Below are 24,624 nucleotides of genomic sequence, written 5' to 3'. Positions count from 1 at the left end.
TTTACAAGAAGTTAAGTAATGATTTTTTGGATCTATATATATATATATATATGTCACAATTAAATTTTTAGTCATGATAGTATAATTACTGCATTAAAAAAAAAGAAAAATTATCAGTTCAGACTCATTAGCCCACTGCATTTTCCCTCAGGTTTTCCTACTAGAAACAACAAAAAACATCTGTGATATTGAGTTAAGTTTAAGATAAATAGTAAAAATAAATAAATAGTTTAAAATAAATGGGATTCACTAGGTTATTTTGTAACATTACAGTTTAAAATGGGGGAAGAAATATTAAAAAGGTGAATTTACTCAGAGTCAATTTATTCTGCCTTCATCACAACAAAATTGTGTATACTCTCTCAATACACATGGCAAAAGAGGCAGAGTTTACCCAGTTTAGAGTTTTTTAACATAATAAGAGGGATGTGATAAACAATAAAATCTGGGTTTAATTTTTTTTCCAACCCTAAAAAAAAACAATTCCAAGACTATAATATTAACAATGAAGACAGTTTTATTCTGAGACGCCCTAAATACCTGCTGAAATGCAATAAATACAGTTAAGGAAATTATGTTTGACAGTATTTGTACAGATCCTTTTTTGTCTCACTATCTCTGAAGTTGTTTTAAAAAGAGTTTTCTATTACATCCCAGCTTCTGACATGATGAAACATAGGTGAGATAGCCAGGGCTTCATCTGTCATACATAATTCATGTATGTGTGCATTTTTGGCAAGTCTCGGATTAGTATAATGTACCCTGTCAACTGTTTTAAACTGTGTCAATGGAAGTTTTGCCCATGATTATTGTTTACAATGCTCAGGACAAAAAAGTAATTTGTAAAAGTTGGACACGGTTCAGTTTTCTATTTTGTGCTGAGCTTTAGCAAGACAAGAGGTAGGCTTGAGGCTAAGAGATTATAGATTAATTCAATTTGTTGCCTTTGTTGCCAAGTTTAGAGAGAAAATTCCCTGTAACCCAGTTGCGGGGGCGTGTTGGAGCAATTATGTTACTTTTGAAGAAATTCACATAATTCAAAATGGGACGCAAGTTGAAATCTGATCTTCACCTTGGGGGATCTAGAAAAATGTGTAGTGATTATTAAAATAACTAGTTCTGCAAAAATCCAATCTTCAACAAACTGTAAATGTAGTTTCTTTTTTTTCAGGCAGATTTAAATAGACTGCTACTTGAAACATACTTTCTGAAGTCTAGATAAATTGTATCAAGCTTCTCTGCTTTCTGGGTTAAGAAAGGTTAAGTTTATGTGTACTGTAATTTTACCTTATGCTAAACGCTACAAATCTTGCTGATATTTGACATGACGTTGGTTACTTTTGAAAAGTGTCGGGCCTAACTTTTGTTTTGGATTCTTTGTTGCAGGACAAAGTGGACTGGAGCGTATTAACACTGTTTGCCCACCCTGCATTTGGGGTGATTGGTGCCTGTCGGAGGCTGTGCACGCTTGGTCCTTGCCAGTAATTCCTTATGCTTGAAAGAATCTTTCAAGCATCCTGTCTTACAGGATGGATGATGTGGAACTAAAGAGACTTGTGTATCAACATCAATACTCTGCATTCTGTTGCGGTGTTCAGTGTTTTTCCATTGACAAGAGAACACCTCCCATTTTGCACCCCCAGTCCCTGCACTATATATATAAAGACAGTCTTTGAGCAATCAAAGGGACAGCACAAGATAGATTTCAGTTTAGCCTTTTTGTTTTTGACTACAGGTTAATACCACCTAGCCAAGCCAATTGGGCAGTCATGGAAGTAAGCTTGTTTTAATTTTTATTTACTGTACCCTCTTATTCTAAGCCCGGGTGGTGGGATGTCGGAAAAGCCAGACGACAAAATGGTGAAGTTCCTAGCCCCCCCTCAGAGAAGTGGAAATGGCCCCAGCTCTGGTTCAGATTCTATGATGGGTGATTCCCGGCCAGTGGAAGTGAGACGTCGACATCACACCATGGAGCGAGACCGATGTAATGCTGAACACCGTTTTTTACGTCGAAGTGTCATCAGTGATTCCAATGCCACGGCACTCGCCCTTCCTTTACCCAGCAAAATCCCCATCCCATTACCTCCACAAGTACAGCCGCAGGAATTGGTCCCTCCGGAGCACAAGGCTGCTACTCCCTTACTGAAGGCTGAACCCAGAAGTGATCAAAGTGAGAAGTCTGCTGATAACAGTAGAGAAAATCAACAGGGGAAAGATAATGAGATTGCCAAGGTAGACGCTTTGTCTTTGGGACAACAGTCTGCTGTTGTGCGAGACATTAGAGATGCAGAGATGTTGATCGAAGCTCGCACTGCGCCATGTTTGGAGGCAGATTTGCCAAGTCACAGAGAATCTGAGAGCGTCATTGAGGTGAAGGTTTCTCCTGAGAATGAGGGGGAGGAGGAGGATAAGGACTCTGCCAGGGCACGAGCCGAGGCAGAGCAAAGAGAAGCTGAGAAAAGGGTCCAGGATGACATCGAGGAGGCAGAAACCAAAGCAGTGGGAACATCACCGGACGGACGGTTCCTGAAGTTTGATATAGAAATCGGACGTGGTTCTTTCAAGACGGTCTACAAAGGCTTGGACACTGAAACCACGGTGGAGGTGGCATGGTGTGAGCTGCAGGTATGCACAATTTAACTCTTGGTCTCATTGCTTTACAGAATGGTACTAATATCATTCTAAGATATTTTTCATTTTAAAACAGAAAATATCTGTTACCTAATGCTTGTTCAATGATGATGGGTTTTTCCGCTCTGTAAGGTGACCTAAGATGATTTTTGTTTTGAATTTGTGCCAGTTTGAAACAAAACTTAATATCGTTCACCATCAACTTAAGCTCATACACCAAAAGTAATATATTGAAAATGGGTATATAAATAGGAGTATTAGGACTGTGTACCATGTGGTGTGATGGGGATATTAAATATAGCAATGACAAGTCTCCATCAGCTGTAGCATCTAGACACTATCATGAGACTCCGTCCAACAGGCTGAACATATTGTTATCTTGAAAGTATTAATTCATGAGACTTTGAATAAAACAGTATTAATAATACACATGGTGTCAGTGGCAATGATAGTATATTATGTAATTAATGCATTATCCAATACTGTTAGAGTTATGACTAATACAGCTTCTACTATCTATCCGATAAGCTGCATTAGGCCAAAGCTAATGACCAGTGTGGCATTTATTGAAAGGTTTCTGCAGATGTTCAAGTATAAATCTACTTTTTGGCCTTAAAATATCTTAAATCAACTTTTATAGCTTAAATTTCTACATTTTTTCCCTCATTGTATGTACTGTTTTTTGTTTTTAAACAAAAGTATACCTGATGGCATTAATTTGTTCAATCAAAGCAAATCAAAGCAATCTTGTTATTTGTGATCCACTTTTGTGCTACAAAAAAGTGTTTATTTAATAAAGTGTGTCTTGAAATCAGGAATTTCAGTAGCTGATCATCTTATCAGAAGTATCTATTCTTAAGCATAATGAGTTTAAATGTTGACGCTCTAATCTATCGAAGTAAAAGCATTGAGTCACATGCTGGAACTGAACGACATCAACTTGAGTGGGTAAATGATTAGAGGCTCAAAATGGGTCTAAAAGTCTAACATTTAACTTGTGGGATTATGCTGTCAGGTTCAGAACCACTAGAAGTAAACGTAAAGGGTGCTGTGAGCATCTATCATCCCATCCATGTGGCATCAATGTCTACAGTAGAACTGTGATTTTACTTTATACCAACTTTCACTTTTCAGTCCCATGAGATGTCTGATTTAACACTTTAAGTGTTAAATTGTCTTGCCACTCTCCTGTGAAGACGGTGAAGCCAGAAAGATTTCTTTCCACGTTGTTACCTGAACCCGAGCCGCCGTAATTTTCTTTTTGATAAAATGATAAGCCACCTTTTCCTCTTAGACTGCTGTAGATTGAACTGCTCATCTGAGCATGGCAAAAACTTCCCTGTGTGAATGCAGGCTGGTCCGTGGTGGCTGACTGGTTGGGGTTATTGCCTCAGAGGAATAAGACTTTATGGAAAGTCTTGCTTTTGTTAAATAGAGAAACCTCAGAAATCTGCCACTAACAACGTTTCTTCTTTCTTAAACATGCACAGAGTTGTTGAAACACAGTAAAATAAAGCTTGAGTGGTTTAGGGACCTGTAGTTAAATACATTCTAATAAATTCTGGACAGCTAAATAATAAGGGAGTGAAAATAAAATCTGAGAATATTTCCATAACCACATAATTGCCACTTTTTAAGATATAAAATAACAGACATTTCTGAAGTTATCTGCCTCTCTTCAGTGAAGTGGGCCACAAAGATAAACTGTTTTACAAAACTGACCTTTGACCTACATTTTTCAGGATCTCTTTTAGACCTCACTTTTTGTTTATAGATAACTGTATAATTGTGACTCTGCTGTCCGTCCTAACCGCTGCACAGTCCAAACTTTGACCTCCTTCACCACATGAACGTTTGGTTATAATGTTGAGCTTTCACCCTGTCATGACTGCTGTTGGCCTTCACACAGCAGCGGATAGAACCACAGTCTCACATGCAAGCTGGTTTCAGAACAATGTTAAGATTACAGACACGTGCCCCTCCCCCATCACTTGGAGCAAATCGCACGCATGCTCAGTGCATTCCTGTTGCTAATGCTTGTGTGAATGCAAAACGGGTCACATTCCTCGCTGAGGAATCTCCTGTGTTTAGCACAGCAGGCTGACCTGCCAAGTCCCGCTTGTAAACCATCAGTCCACTTCCCACCCTCTTAATTTCCTCAAAGAGGTTTTTATTTATTTATTTTTTTATTATTTTTTATAAACCCAGTACCCTGGCAAGAAAAATCCACCCAGTTAACATGTTACTACTTGGCATGCTGGGATTAACCACCATGGTTGATCGTTTCACTTGAAGTTGCTCTCTGTCATTAAAGATAGATTATAACATTAAAGGTAGTATTAAGTCTTCATAGCTTGCTGAAATAGCAGTTTTGTAAAGGACAGCTGGAATTGCACAAGATTTTGATGCGGTGGTAATTTATGAAAATTGACCTAAATGATCAACATGAGAATAATTTTGCAAACTGTCTTGTATTTTTGGGAATGTATGGATTTATTCAATCAGTGCAAGACTTTTTGGCTTTAAATTTAAATTCTATTGGAAACAGTGGTATGAGGGAGATTGTATGAATAAGACCACGCATTATCACTGCTGAGTCACACTCGCACTCAGTATCACTCTTTGAATCCACGTTGCCATTCTGTATTGTGAAATAACTTATTGTTTCAGGACTAGCTTCTCTGCATTACAAAACCACCAGAAACCATGGTGTGAAAGGAGAGCAATAAACCTGTGAGCTGGCCACAGAGGTAGTCAGAACGACTGTGACTCATCGAAGTCTGCTACCTGGTGACTGGCTGGTTGGAACCTGAAAAGTCTGATCTTATTCCGATTACTGAACGCATTTGCTACCATGTCTCTCTGGCCACAACAGCCTTTGGTGTGGACACTAGTGTTGAGCAAAGAAGATAAGTTTATGTATGATTGGATACATTAAAGCTGAAGTCAGAGGAAGAACAGAAACGTTATATGCTATTTAAAAGGAATCTGTATTTTTATTTTTTTTTTAAGATACTTGGAGACATTTCTGTGGATCGTTCAGTTTGTGTTAGAGCAACAATTTAAGCAGATAACTGTAAGACCGTACAGACTCGGAGTACAGGGATGTTGCTCTACTTTATCTTCTCGAGATTTCAACATTATGGAACATGCTGGATTTAGACATGTTGGCAATCTTTTGCAAAATGCAGAGTTAAGTGTCTCCATTGGGGAATACACACAGACTGCTGCTACAGTAATGCTTAAGGCAGCTAGAAATGATTCTTTGTCTCAGTTCTGATTTTTAGCTTCCTTTTCACAACCGTTGGCAGAAAGACTAGAAACAATATTTTCAATGCTGTTGAAACCTATATCGTAGGTTTTCAAGAGAAATTGAAATAAGTTCAAGTCTGTATCAACAAATCAACATTTTCTAAAACCTTAGTCCAGAAATCGGCCACAAAAGTCTGACTTGTGCATTCTTTTAGGGAGATACAAACTTGCAAACTAATCTTGTTGCATTTACCGTAATTCAGGACTTAATAAAAACGCAGACTTGAAACAGGAATAAAAAGTTATTTTAGCACTGACATAAAGCAAGCTCACCATCTAATTCTGTTGCTGGTTGTCTTGGTTTGTAGTTTAAATTAAATCACCAACTCCACTTCCCCCTCTACAGCCCCTGCAGCTAGTTTGCCTAAAATCCAAAGCTGCATTGTTTTACATATAAAAAGCCAATTTGTCAGAATCCTCAAGAGTTTCTAGACCAACACCCTTCTTTACTTACTCATGACCACACTCATTTGTTTTGTATCTCATGTTGCTGGCATGTCTGAACAATAAGTAGGTCACCAAAGAGAGGAAGTTGAGGGAAAGGGGAATAAATTTAGGAACCTCCCCTTTCCTCCTCACTCATGCAGTTTCGTATGCGTCATCTCCCCCAACTCGTCCTCCTTCTCCTAACTGTAGCCATACTTTAGAGATTAGGGAAACCTCAGGATTTCTTCAGAGACAATGACAGCTCTGTTCAAGTAGCTGAAGGGATCTGCTAAAAGTGTCACACTAAACTCATCTGCGATTTATCGCTGATCTTAATTGTTTGCTGCTGGGAGGCTTACCATAAGAGTGTTACTAGTTTTAGATTTTAGAAAATATCGTTTTAGAAAATATTGTTTAAAAATTACCAAGTGAAATGCAGCATAAGCGTTTTCAAACCGGACACATTAAATGGGCATTCAGCAATTTTCTGTTTGTAACACTGCAATGGTAAAACACGTGGGTCAGTTTAACCAAAAAAAAAAAAGGTTTAGTTTTGAGTAGAAAGGTGAGCTGATAGGATTAACTTTAATTACAGTCTTGGTTCTCCTTCTGACTAAAATATGTGGGAGGCCATGACATGACCTTTTAAACCCAAATGCCACCAATGACTAACCCAGATTTTAAGAAAACAGCTGTCGTTAAAAGAGCAACTGTGAACCTGGGACATTTTTAGTATTTACTTGTAATGACAAATATCACTCTTTTGACACTGTGGCAGGAAGTACAAGAAAGTAGTTTTGAGTTGAACACAGCTGTGCAAGATACAGTCATTAAACTTTACAGAGATAAAGGAAAGTCAAATTAAGGCCATTAATGAGTGACCTGACCTATGGGTATAGAATAAAAATCAAAGAAGGAGAAAAAGCTCCTGCACACTTTGATATCTTGCCGTGGCTCTAGATTTTTGTAATTTTTTTAAACACGTTTAATTATCGTTCATTTTGGAGAAACTTGCTCTGCTGGGGCCCGGCATTCAGTTTCCAAAATTTGGGGGAATTCCGTCTTTTAATACAAACCAGGGCATGTTCTGCTTATGGTTTGGCTTTACGAGGGTTTCTTTTTTGTTTGGTTGCTTGGAACAGAAACTTAACATTATACAACTACTTAATGACACTGAAATGACTATACTTGTCATGACCAACACAATGGTCCAAAACAGCAAAGTGTACAATTTACTTTGTTAAACTGTGTACTTTAACTTTAGACAAGAGTGGTACTCCCTTGAGTACTTTTATTTTTAACACCTTAAAATCTGTTCAATGTTGAAAATTTGTGAACTGACTTGTGCCGGGTTGTCTTTTGCTTACAATTGATCTGCAATTACAAAGGTTTTTACACATGCATTGTAACACGTCATACTATTGATAACGGTATCCATTTATCTACCCCATCGTTAATGGATTTTTCACTTTAAACTTTACTCCAAAGTAAGATGAGAACAAAGCTTCATCAGTCACTGAGTGTTTGCATGATCGCAGGCCTTTCCCCCCTTCAGTCTATTTTTGGACTGTTAGATTATTTATGAAACTCTTTGCCTAGAAGCAGTGCTTTCCCCTCCACTTTGTAGTTAACAGTGAATGTGATTTACATTGGATACAATTGCTTTGGGTCTAACAGATTATTATTATAATTAGACATATTGAAAACATACAAGAATAACATAAATGCTAAAAGCCATGTTCTGGTTTTTTTCTCAGATGAAACCAAACCCTTGTAAATCTTCATACTTGTTTTCATACATCAATCAGATAACCCAGATTAACTCATGAAGAGACAATGGCAAGATTATTTACCCGACTTTCTGTCTCCACTTTCAGCAAGTTGAAGGTGCAGACTTTGAAGTTTTTAGGCAGGATGTAATAGTTTGAACCGTTGTTTAAAAGAAATTAGGCTATTTACAGATTTGGTCTTTATGGGGCATTTATTAGTGCAATTATTATTATGTGATCTCAGATTTGTGATCATATTCCTTTCTGTTGGTTTTGTGCACAGCCTTGGAGCTTTGAGAATGATGGGGCATGCTGCTGTAGATATTTTGCATATTTGCTTTAACATGGTGAGCAGAGGAGAAGGGGGACCCATGGCCCCACTAGATAAATGGATACATTTTCTACAAAGTAGGTCAGTTGATCTAGTTGCCTGATGTCTCACTTACTGTTTCCTGGAGTTTCTTTGACTAACTCATTCATTTTTCCAACTCGGCTTCCCAATTGTTCTTTGACATTAAAACTCAGACATCTCCACAGTGAAAGCTGCCTTATAAGTTTATTTATTGTATGGGCAAAGTAATGTTTTGTAACGTCAAAGTCTTCTTTTCTTTAAAAGTCAAACGTTCATTTTGGTCTTCCAGATGGACTGAATATGCTGGACAGCTTGGCTTAAGGCCAGGTGTCCGGGGACTTGACGTCTTTGGCTGCTGGGTTTCTCACGGCTTGTTCAATTACAGCGGGTTTATTGCTCTCTAGTCATGCATAATCTAAATGTGGGTCATGCTAGAAATTGCTCCTGAAACTTGATAGAGGTTGTTTCACGTGTTTAAAATTTTTGGGGTTAATGGGTAGAACATCAAAGACTTCTAGTACTTATGCTTTAAGCTGTTAATTGATTTTGAATATATGTTTTACATATTAAAGAAATGTATTTTACCATAATATAATTTGTGTCTAATCTTTTGATTTTATTTCATTTCGATTTTTCATAAAATTCTCAATCTCATGATGCGCTATAGATGCATAAAGCAACTTTTTTTTCAGCGCTTAGCAGCTTTTTTTTTTTTTTAATCTAAATCCATCATTGCACTTCTAATTTGGTTTGCATGAATTCAAGGGCAAACCTCAACACATTCTTTGTGTTTCACAGCCTTTGCCAGAGAAAACAGAAATGCATTCCTCTGACCACAGCTGCACACAATTACATTTTTGGTTCATGAAGACACTATATCCTGTGTCCAACTTTTTCAAAAAGAAGTTTCACAGTATTTATGAAAATTGAATTAATGGTGTTCATACGGCAAACATCACTGTGACTTCCTACATGTGCAGCCATGAATTGTTATGGTGCTGAGGTTATGAAATGTTAAAATGTTTCCTTTTGGTTTTGTTTGCAGGACCGTAAGCTGTCGAAGACAGAGCGGCAGCGCTTTAAGGAGGAAGCGGGGATGTTAAAGGGACTACAACATCCCAACATTGTTCGCTTTTATGACTCCTGGGAGGGACCTTCCAAAGGAAAGAAGTGCATTGTTCTCGTTACAGAACTGATGACCTCTGGTACACTCAAAACGTGAGTCTCACAACTGATGGACTTAAAAATGTGAAGGCAATAGAACTCATGTTCTTTAAAAAAAATGCTTTGCTTTAACTCATTGTAAAAATTATATTTTGGGCCAAAGTTTCTATTTCTGTAGCACACCGAAATACAAAAAAAGTATGACTAATTCCTACTTTGTTTTAAGCACAAGTCAAAATGTACTCGACATACATCTCTGCGGCATTACCTTCTTTTACTGAGAAGTACAAAGAAGAGTACAGCTCCCATCATTCGTTGCTCAGTGCATCTAACAGGCTTTGTAGAAATAATGATTTGTTCTCTCGCAGATATCTGAAGCGGTTCAAGGTGATGAAAATCAAAGTGCTGCGCAGCTGGTGTCGACAGATCCTCAAAGGACTCCACTTCCTTCACACTCGGGCCCCGCCGATCATCCACAGAGACCTCAAATGTGACAACATCTTCATCACAGGCCCAACGGGATCTGTTAAGATCGGAGACCTGGGACTGGCCACCCTGAAGCGCGCGTCCTTCGCCAAGAGTGTTATAGGTATGAACTCAGAATCACTTCAGCCTCCTTATCCCTGTGGGACAGTGTCTTTCTCTGAAGTTTTGAACGCTTTGTCTTTATGAAATTGCTATTTTTTCTGACAAAGTGGTTTAAAAACAGACCACAGTGTTTCAGCTGTCTCTCAAACAAACCACAGCTCAAATGGAGGCCAAATACGGCGGCAGATTTGCACATAGCTTTTCCTCCTCGCAGACTCCTATTTGATCGATGTACAGAGCATTTCTGTTCTATGTCTGTTAAAAAAAAAAGTCTTTTTTCCAGGCTTCTACTGACTGTAAGTAGCGCCTAATGTTTCTCCTACTTTTAACTATTAATATTAAATATAACAGTAGTTGTCATGCCTTCTTTCAGGCTTTAGGTATTTGTGTCTTAGACTGGTCTTTGTCCTGTGGTTTGGAAATATGTGGTCTGTTTGCCAGTTGTACATATATTGTTTAACATCTCTTTCTATGGGTTTGCCTCTACAGGTTTTGTTTTATTTCCCCCCCTAGTGTTTGTCTCTTGCTATCTATAAAATTATTGCAGGACCACAGAAAGTTTTTGCTCCATCTTTCTGTCCAGGGAGCTCTCTCCACTTTGCCTCTGTCGGCATTTTGTCTTTTTTTTTTTTTTCTTCCCCCTTCCTATTTATTTATTTTATTTTATTTTCACATTCTTGAGTATGCTTTTAAAATGTAGGCTCTAGCCTCAGCTGTGCCCCATTCTGCTGTTTGGAATGAATAGGGTACTGCTGGTCATTGAGTAAGTATCTTTTATGGGCCTGGTAAGTCTTAATAGTGTGCTGTACATGCATCAATATCAAAACCAATTACAATCAAATACCTAAATGAGTTTTTCTGTGTCAGACCTGAGACTGAAGCTAAAATAATGAGTTTAGTGAGGCTGGTGGGCAGGACACACTGTTTAGCTCTGTAAATAGCTATGGGATGTGTTTTTGTCGGCCTTCACTGTAACACTTTCCTCCTGCAGGTCAGGATGATGTGGTAGGTCAGACTTTGAGAGGTGAGTGTACTGCAATGAGTAAAGTTAACACTGTTTTTATTTTTTTTGTGGATAAGGTTTTGACAAAAGTTACTTCCATAGCTAGTTTTATTTCTTTTACAGAGCAAATTGGCACGATCTTGAGTACCGTTAATTTCACTGCAGCTGTTGGAAGCAATTTTCTTCAATGAGAGCTAATTATTAAGCACCGTGAATATGAATTCCTGCCAAAAAGTGTGTTCTGCACACTAGCCACCTCGGTCCCATACATATATATACATATATATGTCCCATCATGTCGAGGTCTTACACAGACAAACACGTGCAATCCTCTCTACAGTCTAACTGAGCTCAGCTTCCCCCTCCTTTTTTGTTTTCTCTCTATTTTTTTTACTTTCCTTCCCCCTTTTTTTTTATTTCTCTCCTCCAACTTTCACCTCACAGATTCTACTCCAGGAGATGCCAGCGGGCCCATCATTCTTCTCATCCTCCTCTTCCTCAACCCCGTCCGATGGGTTAGAGGAGCAGAGGAGCAATGGGTTATGAGAAGCCCACACAGTCAGTAAGGGAGTTCGAGAGTTCTGAATAGTTGTTTTGATTTAAGGTACCCCTGAGTTCATGGCGCCTGAGATGTATGAGGAGAAGTACGACGAGTCAGTGGATGTTTATGCCTTTGGAATGTGCATGTTGGAGATGGCCACCTCCGAGTACCCGTACTCAGAGTGCCAGAACGCTGCACAGATCTACCGCAGAGTTACCAGCGTAAGTCGTCTTGTCAGCACTGCACATCACGTCTCTACCATGCCTTCACCTCCTCCTCTGTGCCACGAAGACTTGTGTCTCTGGAGTAATTTTTAATTCCCACCTACGCATTTTTGAATTCATATTCCGTTTCTATTGACCGGTATTTTCCAAGAGAGAAATTAGCTTCCCCCCCCCCACCAGAAAACCCCTTCCTTTTACTTCATCCTGTTTTGCTTTCTGTTGATATATCTTCTTTAGGTTTACTATAATATTGAGGTGAGGCGTTGAAGGTTATTAGATGGTTCACAAAGAAGCCGTGCTGTTTATCTACAAGATAAAATTAGTAATCAAATCCTTTCCTGAACGGAAGAAGCTACATCGGAGAACTGCATAGTTTTAGTGTCATTCATGCAAGTTGTGTTGGCAAACTGCTGGAACGCAATGTAAGTTATGAGTCATTCGTATTTCTCGCATAAGGAGGTTAAACCTGTTGCTTTCTTTTTTTTTTTTTTTACTGTAATCTCTTTTTTCACGTCTCAGTCTCATCAGCCATCTCTGTCTGTACCCCCTCCGGTTCCACCACTTGATATTCTTTAACGTCCCCCCTACTCTAAATGTTTTCTGGGTAATTTTGCTTTATTTGGATGATAAACCTTTAATGTTGAAAGTAATAGACTAGATGTCTTTTTTTTCCCACTTTCTCAACCCCAAAACAAAAATTCAAATAAACGTTTTTGTGGTTTCAAAAAAAATTCCAGTGAGATACAAACATTTATTTAGACTTGAAAAATTCCAGCTGCAGAAAGTGGTTTTCATTTAGAGTTCTGTGTTTTCTGTAGGGGGTGAAACCGGGCAGCTTCGACAAGGTGGCCATTCCTGAGGTGAAGGAAATCATTGAGGGTTGCATACGTCAGAACAAAGATGAGAGGTCTCGAACTTTAGAAAATCCCCATATTTATGCTTGATGCCTTTCTTCTTTTTTTCTAAAGCTTTGGGGTTTTCATTTACTCACCGGTTTTTGTCCATTTAGGTACTCCATCAAAGATCTCCTAAACCATGCCTTCTTCCAAGAGGATACAGGCGTACGTGTGGAGTTGGCTGAAGAGGATGATGGGGAGATGGAGGCAATCAAGCTGTGGCTGAGAATTGAGGATATAAAGAAGCTGAAGGGGAAGTACAAAGACAACGAAGCTATAGAGTTTTCTTTTGACCTCAACAAAGATGTCCCAGAAGATGTGGCTCAGGAAATGGTAAATTGAACGAATTTTAACGCTCTGAACAGCCTTTTTCACACCTTTCCTTTCAAAGCCGGGCTGTCTTTGTTGCTCACTGGTTTCCATTGTGCCTCAGTGTGTAAAGGCAACATCGCAAATACTTGACTGCAATTAAAGACGATGGCATCTTGCACTGATATGTTAGGTTTTGGGTGTGGAATGCTGCTAATTGAGAATCTGTTTTGATTCCTAACTTTGATATCTCATCTTCCTGCTGCAGGTTGAATCTGGTTATGTTTGTGAAGGAGACCATAAGACCATTGCAAAGGCCATAAAGGACAGGGTGTCTCTAATCTCTCGCAAGAGGGCGCAGAGGCAGCAGGTGTGTCCCAAGCTCATTGTGATGTTTTTCATCTACTTTAAGCACATTGTTGAATTCTTGAAGCAATCTCAGAATTAAAGTACGCTACGTAGGAAAAATACTCACACCTCTTTAACATTACCACGTTTTGTCACATTATAACCACTAACTTCAATGTATTTTTAGATTTTAACTAATACAACCAACTCAAACCAGCATATATTGTGAAGTGAAAGGAGAAGGATACATGGTTTTCACTTATTTCTTTATTTTTTATTTTTTTACAAATAATCTGAAATCTGATGCCTCCAAATCAAATCCAGTTCCCCCAGTTGCCTTGAGATTTGACCTAATTAGCAAAGAGAGTAAACAAACAGCATCAAGAAGACTAAGCAACCTGTCAGACAGGGATAAAATGGTTTAAAGGAGGATTTGGTAATAAAACAGTGCAGTCTTGGAACATCTTATTGAGCTCTATTCAGACAGAGTATAGAACGACAACAAACCCACAAAGACCTCTAAGCTGACGCCAGGCTAGGAGAGAATTAATCAAATAAATCTCCCAATAACTAGTTGAAACATACGAGGAGCTGCAGAGATTCACAGCCTGGGTGGAAAAAATCTGTTGATGCTTCATTAATCTGGTGAAAAGGAAAAGCCACAAGAAATCTTGTTTGCAGTCTTCCAAACGCCATGTAGGACATGGCAACCAGAGGAATAGATTAAACTTTTTTTAGCCTTCATTCTACACACTCAGTGTAGCAGAACACTAACTGTGCACCTCAGGGTGAATAGACTGTCTCAACAATAAAGGGTTGAGGTGGCAGTGTGATGATTTGGGAATGCTTGTTTCCAGAACAACAAAGCTGGCCCAAATTTATGGGAATGGCGCTACACACAGGTCGGCGCTAAAACAAAACCCGTTAATCATTGCAAAACGAGCAGAGCTTCACCTTCCATCAGCAAAATGTTCAGTTGGAGCGTCATCAATGCATGAAAGTATTACAGTACAAGAGTCCAGACCTAATCTCATTTAAGAAATTAGGGCAAGATTAAAAATTCACATCTAAAAATGGTTTACACTGAAGCTGAGCTTTCAGCTTTCAGGAATGTTTCAAAGAAAAGTGGGTTAAAATCTCTCTATAATTATGTGCTATTATGCATTAGTCACATGTAATCAAAACAATAAAATGCATTGGAAGTGTGTGGTTACAGTGAACAAAATGCTAAAAAATGTTCATGGTGTACTTTCATAAGGGAGTAAATGTGCAACTGGTTCTCGTTTCTATCGGCATGAAGGGAGTCTTTTTTTGTTTTTTAATGAATATTCACTCAGTATTTGGTAAATTTTCCTAAAGGTCAGAGAAGATCAAGAGAAGAAACGGCTTGAAGAGGAAGTGCAGAGTCACTCTTTGCCGCCACAACAGCAAGTAGGCCAGCAGTCGGGTCTGGAGGTGTCTCAGTCACAGCCGGTGCCACAGCCTGCAGCCTATGTTGCGCCCCAGCCTACCCAGCACAGCACACAGATTAGCGGCCAACCAGCATCGCAGCAGAGTATTCAGAGCTCGAACTACGGTACTGCTCAGTCGACGAATGTCACCGGGATGTCCCAGGGGGTTCCCCAGCCAGTTTATATTCCCCAGTCGAGTGGACAAGTCCAAGTTCCCATTCAGGGACAGAGTGTTAGTGGCATCCAGCCAGAGTCTGAAGAGTCTGAGTCGGACCAACATCTACAACAGACTGCAGGAGGTATAATTACTCAATCTGAGAGACCATAATGATTAGATTCCTAAAGGTTTGTGTTTACCAACCAGTTCACCTTTTTGTCTCTTGCCCAGCTCGGGACCTGGCGGACAGATTACCTGGTTCCTCCGCCCTTCCTGAGGCCCTGCCTCCTCAGCCTAAAGTACCCTACACTTCTCCAAATCAGCATCTTCAGCCGCAGGCGTCATGTTCACAGATGCAAAATGAATCGATGTCAACGGTGAGAAAATACAAGAAAGATTCTCCTACTTAAACTCTCGCTTTATCTTTAGAGGAGTTGCAGGCGCTTCGTCGTTTTTGTGTCTGTAGGACCTGTTGGCAAACGCTAGTCACAAACATTGAACAGGTTTAATCTCTTTTAAAAAAGAAAGCTCCTTGTCTGAGGCATGACCAAATATGCTGGTCACGATTTTATGAATATAGATAAGAAATGAGACAAATGAGGCGCAGTTTGTTTGAATATGCAACATATATTGCTCTTTTATAAAAATAGCCAGTTAACTGTAATCTGCATCCAGAACTCATGGTGTCTTGTTCCACCGCAGGTGCAAGCCGGTCAGCCTGAAGTGGTTCCTAGTGCGCCCACCAACTCGTTGGCTTCAGTGACGCCTCCACAGGTATGATATCGGATATCAGATCATTATGACTTTGCAGAGTAATTGTGAAATCTGAAACCATTTTTTTTTTCGCAGAGTTTTGCTTTGGTCAGATCTATTGTTTATAGGATAATAGCTTGGAGAAATTTTCTGGACACACCCCTCTTTGTCTGAACTCAGCCTTTCAAAGTAAAAGCTCATTTGTTTAGGAGCTTGAGGTGCTGGTTTAGGCAGCAGGATCATAACTGTCCTGTTCGGTTTCTCTCCCCCTCTATTAACTTGACTTCTATCTTCAGCCTGCCACTCTTACCTTGTGCTTTTGTTTGTTTGTTTTTTATAGTACGGAGTTTACTACCAACCATCGCCTCCCCCTCAGGTAGATAAAATGTACCTTTGTCCTGCTACAGCCTTTTAATACGTCCTCAGTCTAAAGAGTAACATGCTCAGGGAAACTAAAGGAACACGTTCGTACTAATCTGTAGACTCCTATAACTGTCTACTGTAGTAGTTGTAGCGGTACAAAGTGGTTTCTGCTTAAAAAAAAAAGAAAAAAAGAAATAAAAACCTGCACATACGATGCTTTGTTTTTCGCTTAGCAACCCCCTGTCCCTAGTGTCGGATAGATGAATCATAGATGAATTGCGTAGCAATGTTATCCAACAGGTAAGTGCATGTGACTTTAAAAGAGCGCAGAGGAAATCTCTGACAGATGTACTGTAGATGATTAGTGAGCAACCAGGCCTTCACAAGGTGCCCTAAATACCTGTATTGCTGCATTCTTCCAGCTTGTCTTTTAATGGTGCTCCTGTCCAGATGCCTTTTCTTTTTTTTGTTTCTGGTCTTCGATGTACATTTCCTTTAGTATGTTTATATTTTCTCTCAACAAGCCCTGATGCCCCCTGTCTCCTGTTATGTTTCTTTCCAGCCACAGTTGGAGAGCAGCAGCACAGTGGCCCAAACTCCGAGTGGAGCTCAGCAGCCACAGGTGACATACAAACCCTCTCCTGCTAATGCTTTACATGCATTTTAAATCTTGCTTTAACCTGTTTTTAAAATGTATATATATGAGTCAGCCATATTGTAGGCATTAGTAAACTAACATACGTACATAATGAGTGAAATTAATGTTTTGATTTTGGTCTCAAACATCGAGAAGTTTCCTCTTGTATGCAGGGAATACAGCACACATTTGGCTGCAGTATATACATTTTATTCAGACTTCCTACTGGTTTGCTCGACAGTGACTGCATGAGCGTTTCTCTGTCTACTTTTGTTTGGATTGTTTAAAGTTTCTATCTGTTTTCCATGAACACACAACTCTTACTGTGTTTTGTGCCATTGCTTTCTTCCACTCTTTCCTTCTGCATGCTGCTTATTCTTGCATGGCTTTTAGCCTTGGGGGAATGATCCAAGTCCTCCTATCATGTCTCCACCAATCAACGCAGAGCACCTATACTTCCTCTATCAGGCTTCATGCCTCTCTGTTTTGCAGGTACTTTACAGAGCACTAAACTTGTGTGGGTGGTTGAATTTGCTGTCAAGCATTTCTTTCACTTCTCCTTGGCATGGCTCCTTAAACTATGTAGTCATTCCTGGGGCAAAAATACCTGCACCACGGGGCTTATTATACATTTATAGGAATAGTTTTCGTTGTGTTGCTTTATCAGTCTGTTAAATGTGTTCCTGCATGGTGTTATCTGGATTTAAACCAACACAAACCAATAAAATCTGCAGCTAGCTGTATCAGTTAGTGTTAAATTTGACCTAAAAGGCTGTGGCTTGAAATTATACTTTAAACTGATGAATGTGGAATCTGTATTTATTCTATCATTAATTGTTTTAAGAGTAATACAGTGGTGCTTACAACTAATATGAAAAAAAAAAGTGTGGAACAAAATGAAAGTAACCTATATGTGGAAATGGTTTCCATCTAAGCTCAGCAGAGACGAAGACAGACTCGGAGGGAAATGAAAATTGTTGCACAGCAGTAATTGGTTTCTGAAGTGGACTTGCTATGACTGTGTCCACTTATTTTTCATTCTTTAACATAGCACCATCTGGTGGATGACTTTGATAAATATATTTCTGGACTAGATTTTTAAAAAATGGATCATAATCGTTATGGAAACTGTAAAACTGAGGTGTCATAAATATAGCAAGGGGACATCAGAGATAGAAGTGTCTTTTCAAAACCCTACAATTATGAAACTCCAGAACGTGTACTTTAATCATAACGAGACTTAAAATTAAATTTTGTTTATGATGAAATCTAAAATTGTAAAAAGTAATACAAGAAAATGATATTTAGTAAGTAGAATTATATTTCTATGACACTTTATTGAAGTTGAAAATCAAAGTGCTTTGAAGTAAAACAAGAAATGACGTGTGGAAGGAACCAAAGAAATCCCGTTGAAATGTATTCTAATTAAAATCTTGATTTCATTTTAATGGAAGTAAATAAAACATATTCATGATTGTCAAACCAATCAAATATGAAAGTAATAATTACTGTAGTTCATCTGATGTTCTCGTTCAAAGATAATTTATTAGATTTTTTTTTGTTTAGAAATACTAAGCTGTGCTGTTTTTAAGTGATCTGAAAGGTTCACTGGTAAGATTTCTGGTCATCGTTACCAGTGTAATAGTTAAGATTTAGTCATGAGTTTGTTTCAATGTGTTTTAGGGTTCTGTGAGTCTTCCTCTCTCAGCACCAGTAGAACAACCTGCGAATTCTTCTGCTTTAGTGCCGCCATCTGGTGACAGGTATGACATTGTTTTTCTTCTTCTTGCATATACACTTTAATTTATGTTTGCAAACCACAAAAACTGATAGTTTGCTGGAGAATGTTGGGTTATTCTTTTTCACTTTTTGTTTCACAAGAGCATCAACAAATGCTCAGAATATGATTGAATGCAAATGCTATCACTTTTAATTTGCACCGTCACCAATACACGTCTGCTCATCGTCTTTCGCCTGAACTTGTCTCCTCTAGCTGCCTGTCAGATGCAGCTTCAGGTCTAAGTGACGGTAACGATGGCGGTTCTACGTCTGGGGGTCGCCACGAGGGCCGCACCATGAAGCGTCACCAGCGGCGATCCGTCCGCAGCCGCTCTCGCCATGAGAAGACCGGAAAGGCCAAGCTAAATGTTCTCAGTGTATGAAGTTATCCTGCCAGTATTGAGTTCTTTCTGCTCCCGCGTTTATTTGTCACCAATCAGTTTTACCTGAAATCTGCTGCAGATTTCTAATGTGGGAGATCGAGTCGCAGAGTGCCAACTGGAAACTCACAACAGGAAGATGGTGACCTTCAGATTTGATCTAGATGGGGATAACCCTGAGGAAATCGCACACATAATGGTAAAGTTAATTTACTAGTAAATGCCATTTATGTTGTACCATTTACCGTTCACTGAGCATGCCGTTTTGATGATTTTGTTTTTTCCAACCTCTGTAAGGCACGTTTTAAAAGAACTGTGCGATCTGGCAGAGTCTAAATACGTCTTCTTTTCATTTAGGTTGAAAGCGAGTTCATCTTGGAGAATGAGCGCGAGTCGTTCATCGAGCAGGTCCGGGAGGTCATAGAAATGGCCGACGAGAAGGGAGAGAGCATTAAAGATGGCTTCCCACAGGTGCGGCTTTATTAGCCATATGAATGAAGAGATTTCACTCCTGCTTGCTAAGCCTGAGGATGTTTCTGAATACATTGTCTTTATGCAGATGAGCCATCAACAAAAACCTGAGCTGACTGTTCCCATGGTACCAGGTAAATGGATAAAATCAGTGTTATTAGAGTGTTTAATTTTCACACAGTCTTATTCTTATAGGAACAAAAGGCAATAAATCTGCCTGACATGAACATGTATAAAATCATGCAAAAGGCATTTAGAGGTTAGTTTAATTCTGGAGCAAAGTGATAAATATAATATCAGTCATCGCCCACGTTTAAAAAAAAATTGAATTGTTATAATTCAATCAATTACATTTATTTAAAAATATTTAATTAAACTTAGTGCAGTATCTTTAAATTGTGACCTAAATTTAGTGACCATGGATTCATAAACATGTAGCACATTCGCTATACAAGCAGCAGAATCGAGTCCACATGTTTTTAATCAATGTTTGATTTTTACTAAAATTCTAACCGGCAACTGTTGTGGATTCCTTCAGACTTCTCCACTTTTTGACTTCATCTTTGGTGTTTTTAATGACTGACTGATGGCTGAAGCTTCTTTCAGCATGATGGCTACAAACTGCTGATTTTCTGCACACTGACGAGCTGTAGATTTTGATGGACACACAGCTTTACTGACAGACTGGTGTAGTGTTTTCATTCTGCCTACATTGACCTGAAATGAGATGGGACATTGTAAAAAGCTGAGACTGCGTGTGTGGAAACTAAAACTCTTGGCACACACTGATTGGATGCACCATGTTTTTCATTAGGCATCTCCCCCAGCACCACTACTCAGGTGGTTCATTCAACAGGACGGAGGTTCATAGTGAGCCCGGTCCCAGAGTCGCGTCTGAAAGATCAGTTCTTTGGAGCTTCGTCTGCTAATACATCCGTCGGAGACGACCTTTGCTCTGGTAAGAACGTTAGCTTTGTCCGCCGCTTAATGCCAGCTTATAATTTCAGGCGTTAAGGTTCTACTTTGTTCTGCAGCTCCTTTGGGCCTCTCGCTGTCTGCTCCGTCTGGGGTTCTTCAGAACGCGTTCAGTCAACTCAGACAGGCTCGATTGGACAGAAGCAGCACCCTCGACTCGGCTCCGACCGATAAAGAGTCGGCCCCTGCTCTGTCCTCCGATGTCTCTAACAAAACCCAGTCCCCTGCTGAAGCTGCGGCTCCCGCCGCCACCGTTCCCGTCACGTCAGCGTCTTCACCTCCTCACTCAACAGGAAGAGTGTCGCCGTTACCAACACCCGCTCCATCCCAGACTGTGAACAACGACTCGAGTCCATCGCCGCAGTCTTCCCATGAGACGGCTCACCCACAGCATCCGCCATCGACCAGCATCCCGACTTCGTCCTCGACGGTTTCTCCTCCATCCACCCAGACGTCCATACCTGCGGTACCCGGGTCACAGCCAGGCAATATGGCTGCCGGCGGAGCGTCCGCCCCCGTTTCAGAGCGGCAGACCTTTAATAGTGCTGTTACATCCATCCATTCTCAGCACCCGCCTGCCACGACGGTACCCAGCCAGAGCCAGGCCCAGCCACACCCAACGGAGCCTGAGGGAGCCGAGGTGCAGTCTAAGACGGCCGGCAGGGATGACATCCTAACCCTCGATATGAAGCTCCGTTCGCTCTTCAAGGACCAGCTCTCCGCCTCCTCGGTGTCGGTGGATCACGGTTCAGGCACAGGGACTTCCTCTCCTCCCACCGGAACTTCCTCTCCTCCTCCTGGAGCCGCCCTCGTTCCTCCGTCGAACCTTCCCCTCGCTTCAGGCGCACAAAGTGTTCAGGGCTCGACCACACCAGGAGGGTCGGCTCAGCCCCCTCCATCGAAGCTCCGGGCTCAGGTCGGTGAATAATTCAGCTCTCAGAAATAAATCCACAGCTATCTTTACTGATGCAGTGATTCTTGACCAGATTCCTTTTTACCATTTTAGACTTTACCTACTGATCTTGAGAAAGCTGCTACACCTCCATCTGAACCTGTACACCCGTTTCCTGGACCAAACCAGGTGCGTTTCTCTGCAATATCACCACTAGATACAGAAGTCAAAGATTCTCCATGCCTAATCCGTCCCATTCTAGAAAATGATCTTACGCTGGTTCATTATCCGATCTGAAGTATTCTGGTAAAAAAAAAAAACAAAAAAAAAACACCTGTCTAATTTGTGACCAGATAAAGCTTGGTTTAATGTTTTAACCATTAGTTGCCTTTAGCAGATTATTTAAAGAATTGGCTTTGTTTAGTCAGGATTTTATTTTATCTTTATAATTTGCTGTGGTAACCTGACTTCACATCTGGGTCTGTTTTTATTGTCTGTTGTTTTCTCTGTGTGTGAACACGCAGTCACTGCAGGGGAGTTTAGATACTCAGATAGTGAGAGCTCCAAGTCCTGAAACCGCTCAGGGAGGCGACGACGTCCAGCCTCCGGAGGCCGGTTTCACTCTGGGACGCTTTAAAGTGAGTCTCGTTAAATTTAAGATTCAAGGTTTAACTTTAAACAGCAGAACGTTTAAAAACCTCATGGTTCATCTTGTTACGTAGGTCTCTGTCGCAGCCGACAGTGCTCCCGATCCGTCCACCATTGTGTCTTCTTCGTCCCTCACACCATCCTCTACTTCCTCGTCGTCCTCATCCTCGTCGTCCTCGGCGCCTTCAAGCCCAGACAACACACTCCACCAGTCGTCCCCTCTGCCGAAAGGCCCCAGTGAGGCCGACGGAGCCTCAGAGATCTCTAATGACTCTGCCATTCAGAGCACCAACGTCGGACGCTTCCAGGTGACCAAAAGCAGCGAAGCCTCGTCCGAAACGAGTGCCGCCTCGAAAGTGGGACGATTTTTAGTCACAGGTAAGTGGGAGGTTTGAAATGAATGTAGAAAAACGTTATGTAAAAGTGGTACGTTAAAGTTCCCTTGCTTCTCTTTTGGGGGTTTGACCCAGTTTACGACAACCAACCAGTAAGAGCTGGATGCATTAATTATGAATTATGGATTTTGTCTTATCTACATATTATACATTCAGGCTCAAATAAATGCATACACTCCACTAATCTTTTGGAAAAAGTATTTTAGCTGCAGAGAAAATACGTTATGTCATAACGTAGCCATCATCAACGTTGTGACTTAATTCTAGCTGAATATTTGATCGCTCTCTTATCTAAACATAGTTGATGGATTTAGATTCAGAAGCTTAGTGTTGGTCCCTTCAAACAGGCCGGTGTTGGTGTATCTAGCTGTCGATTTAAGGTGAATCGTATCGTTACTCCTTCCTGTTTGAGCAGCGGACCAGTGGAAGTGAAATGGGCCCCCAGCATGATTCCACTTCCACTCTATTTGACAGTTGGCACCGTGTTGAAACAAACATTTTCTCATCAAATCCACGACCTGCAGCTCACATCTTGCGCTCCATGACTGTATGGAATCCAAGCATTTATTGTTTCCCCTCACGCCTTAATTAACACATAAACATTTAATAATCACATTTAAATGTATTAATTCTTACAGTTGCCTTGGCAAAAAGCTGCTAAAGTCTGCTTTCATTTTGAAAAACAATCAAGTCTAATATCTACCCTCTTAGAAATATGAATAGGCGTTGATGCTCTAAGAAACATAGCAGACAGAGATTAAAACCATGGCAACACTGATTGCCCCAATAAATGAGAATGTTCAACTCACATCCTGGCTGAGATAAAAGCTCTTCATAAACGTCTCTAGTCTTTAGGGCGTTAGTTGAAGTCTAGCCTGAAGGATTTGTTTTGTTGTTTTTGTGGTTTGAGTCAGACCTGTTGGTGTCTGATCGTCTGATTGTTATGAAAATTTTAAAGCTCAAGCTGATGTTGTGATGTTTCTGCTGAATCCATCAGACCCAGTGATGACAAACATTTCTGTATCATGAGGTGAAACTTCATTTAAAGGTACCATATTCACTGTTTGATTTTCTGCAGTGACGCCAGCTCCAGTAGCAAACTCCAGCTCACAACATGGCAGCGGTTTGCCGAACGGACCGTCTTCATCGACCTCTGACCCTCCAAACCCACAGCTCCATGAAACCAGTGAGGGGGACTCTGAAACGGAGGACGAAGCCCTTCAGAAAGAAATCAGTCGCCTCAGAGAAAAGTGCGTCAAACGTTTACTTACTGTTGAGATTTACATCATGTCAGTTCAAAAAAGATAGCCTAATGTTTTCTGTCTGCTCCCGCAGACACATGAAGGAGATTCAGCTCCTCCAAAGTCGTCAGAAAGAGGAAATAGAGGCGCTGTACTCCAAAATGGGGAAAGCTCCGCCTCCGTCTGTCGTCTCCCCTGCTGTGGCTCTGGGCGGAGGACGACGAAGACGCAAAAGCCACAGATCTCGCAGCAGCGGACAGCCCAGCCCCAGTCATTCAGGTCAGGACAGGCGGCTGATCATCTTGGTTTCCAATAAAACATGACGCCTAAACGTTTAATCCTCGTGTTTTAACGCTCAGGTCAGAGTCACGGGTCAGAGTCGCCTCTGAAGCAGAGTTTACCGTCTGCAACCGGAGCTGCAGACGGAGCCGCTAGCTCATCTGTACAACCACTCACATCGTCTCCATCGCTGCCGAGCCTCAGTAGTTCTTCCACTGGTACGCTTAATGTCATCGACCAGGAACTGAAATGTTTCTCCAGTTCGCAGCTCATCTGCATGAAATATATGTGCAGGATCAAGTGGAACCAGCTCCTCCAATGGGTCGAGCCTCGGCCAGAACAACTCCAACTCTCTGTCCCAAATGGGTGGAGCGGCTCCGTCCGCATCGCAGACCCAGAAGACCAAGAGCACCTTTTCTGATGACATGCACCAGCTGGTGGATAACTTTGCCAGAGACGCCAAGAAAGGGCCCAAGACCGGATCCTCGGCAACTCTGGGGCTGGATGTAAGCCTTCGGTTCATTTCTATAGTGTAAAGGTTTTTATTTAAAAGGACAGTTGTTCAAAATAAGGAGTTAATATGCAGTAAATAAATCTCAGCTCAGATTAGTTGGTCCTGAAGGCTGAAGCTAGCAGCTGG

At 40.7% G+C, this 24,624-nt stretch overlaps 1 protein-coding gene across 8 annotated transcripts in view; it reads left to right on the top strand.

Moving 5' to 3' along the window:
* Positions 1-24,624, top strand: part of wnk1a (WNK lysine deficient protein kinase 1a) — a 29,650-nt gene that overhangs the window by 1,422 nt on the left and 3,604 nt on the right. For 4 of the 8 annotated variants that reach the window (XM_081608076.1, XM_008411377.3, XM_017305216.2 and 1 more), the window contains exons 2-28: positions 1,387-2,625; positions 9,536-9,708; positions 10,023-10,243; positions 11,850-12,007; positions 12,829-12,917; positions 13,020-13,239; positions 13,484-13,585; positions 14,923-15,313; positions 15,403-15,548; positions 15,874-15,945; positions 16,265-16,300; positions 16,850-16,909; positions 17,318-17,416; positions 18,608-18,687; positions 18,918-19,080; positions 19,166-19,282; positions 19,441-19,554; positions 19,643-19,688; positions 20,369-20,512; positions 20,589-21,445; positions 21,536-21,610; positions 21,946-22,059; positions 22,144-22,447; positions 23,543-23,714; positions 23,800-23,984; positions 24,065-24,202; positions 24,279-24,490. In XM_081608076.1, coding sequence (XP_081464202.1) covers positions 1,834-2,625; positions 9,536-9,708; positions 10,023-10,243; positions 11,850-12,007; positions 12,829-12,917; positions 13,020-13,239; positions 13,484-13,585; positions 14,923-15,313; positions 15,403-15,548; positions 15,874-15,945; positions 16,265-16,300; positions 16,850-16,909; positions 17,318-17,416; positions 18,608-18,687; positions 18,918-19,080; positions 19,166-19,282; positions 19,441-19,554; positions 19,643-19,688; positions 20,369-20,512; positions 20,589-21,445; positions 21,536-21,610; positions 21,946-22,059; positions 22,144-22,447; positions 23,543-23,714; positions 23,800-23,984; positions 24,065-24,202; positions 24,279-24,490 — 5,280 coding nt within the window. In that variant the 5' untranslated portion in view covers positions 1,387-1,833. The remainder of the gene's footprint in view (positions 1-1,386; positions 2,626-9,535; positions 9,709-10,022; positions 10,244-11,849; positions 12,008-12,828; positions 12,918-13,019; positions 13,240-13,483; positions 13,586-14,922; positions 15,314-15,402; positions 15,549-15,873; positions 15,946-16,264; positions 16,301-16,849; positions 16,910-17,317; positions 17,417-18,607; positions 18,688-18,917; positions 19,081-19,165; positions 19,283-19,440; positions 19,555-19,642; positions 19,689-20,368; positions 20,513-20,588; positions 21,446-21,535; positions 21,611-21,945; positions 22,060-22,143; positions 22,448-23,542; positions 23,715-23,799; positions 23,985-24,064; positions 24,203-24,278; positions 24,491-24,624) is intronic. The other 4 variants (XM_081608079.1, XM_081608077.1, XM_081608078.1 and 1 more) reach the window with 4 other exon arrangements.

The sequence above is a fragment of the Poecilia reticulata genome, chromosome 6 (assembly GCF_904066995.2).
Source record: "Poecilia reticulata chromosome 6, P_reticulata-male-v2, whole genome shotgun sequence".
NCBI classification, from domain to species: domain Eukaryota; kingdom Metazoa; phylum Chordata; class Actinopteri; order Cyprinodontiformes; family Poeciliidae; genus Poecilia; species Poecilia reticulata.
Note: the sequence above shows the minus strand (reverse complement) of the source record. Positions and strands in the feature narration are given on the sequence as shown.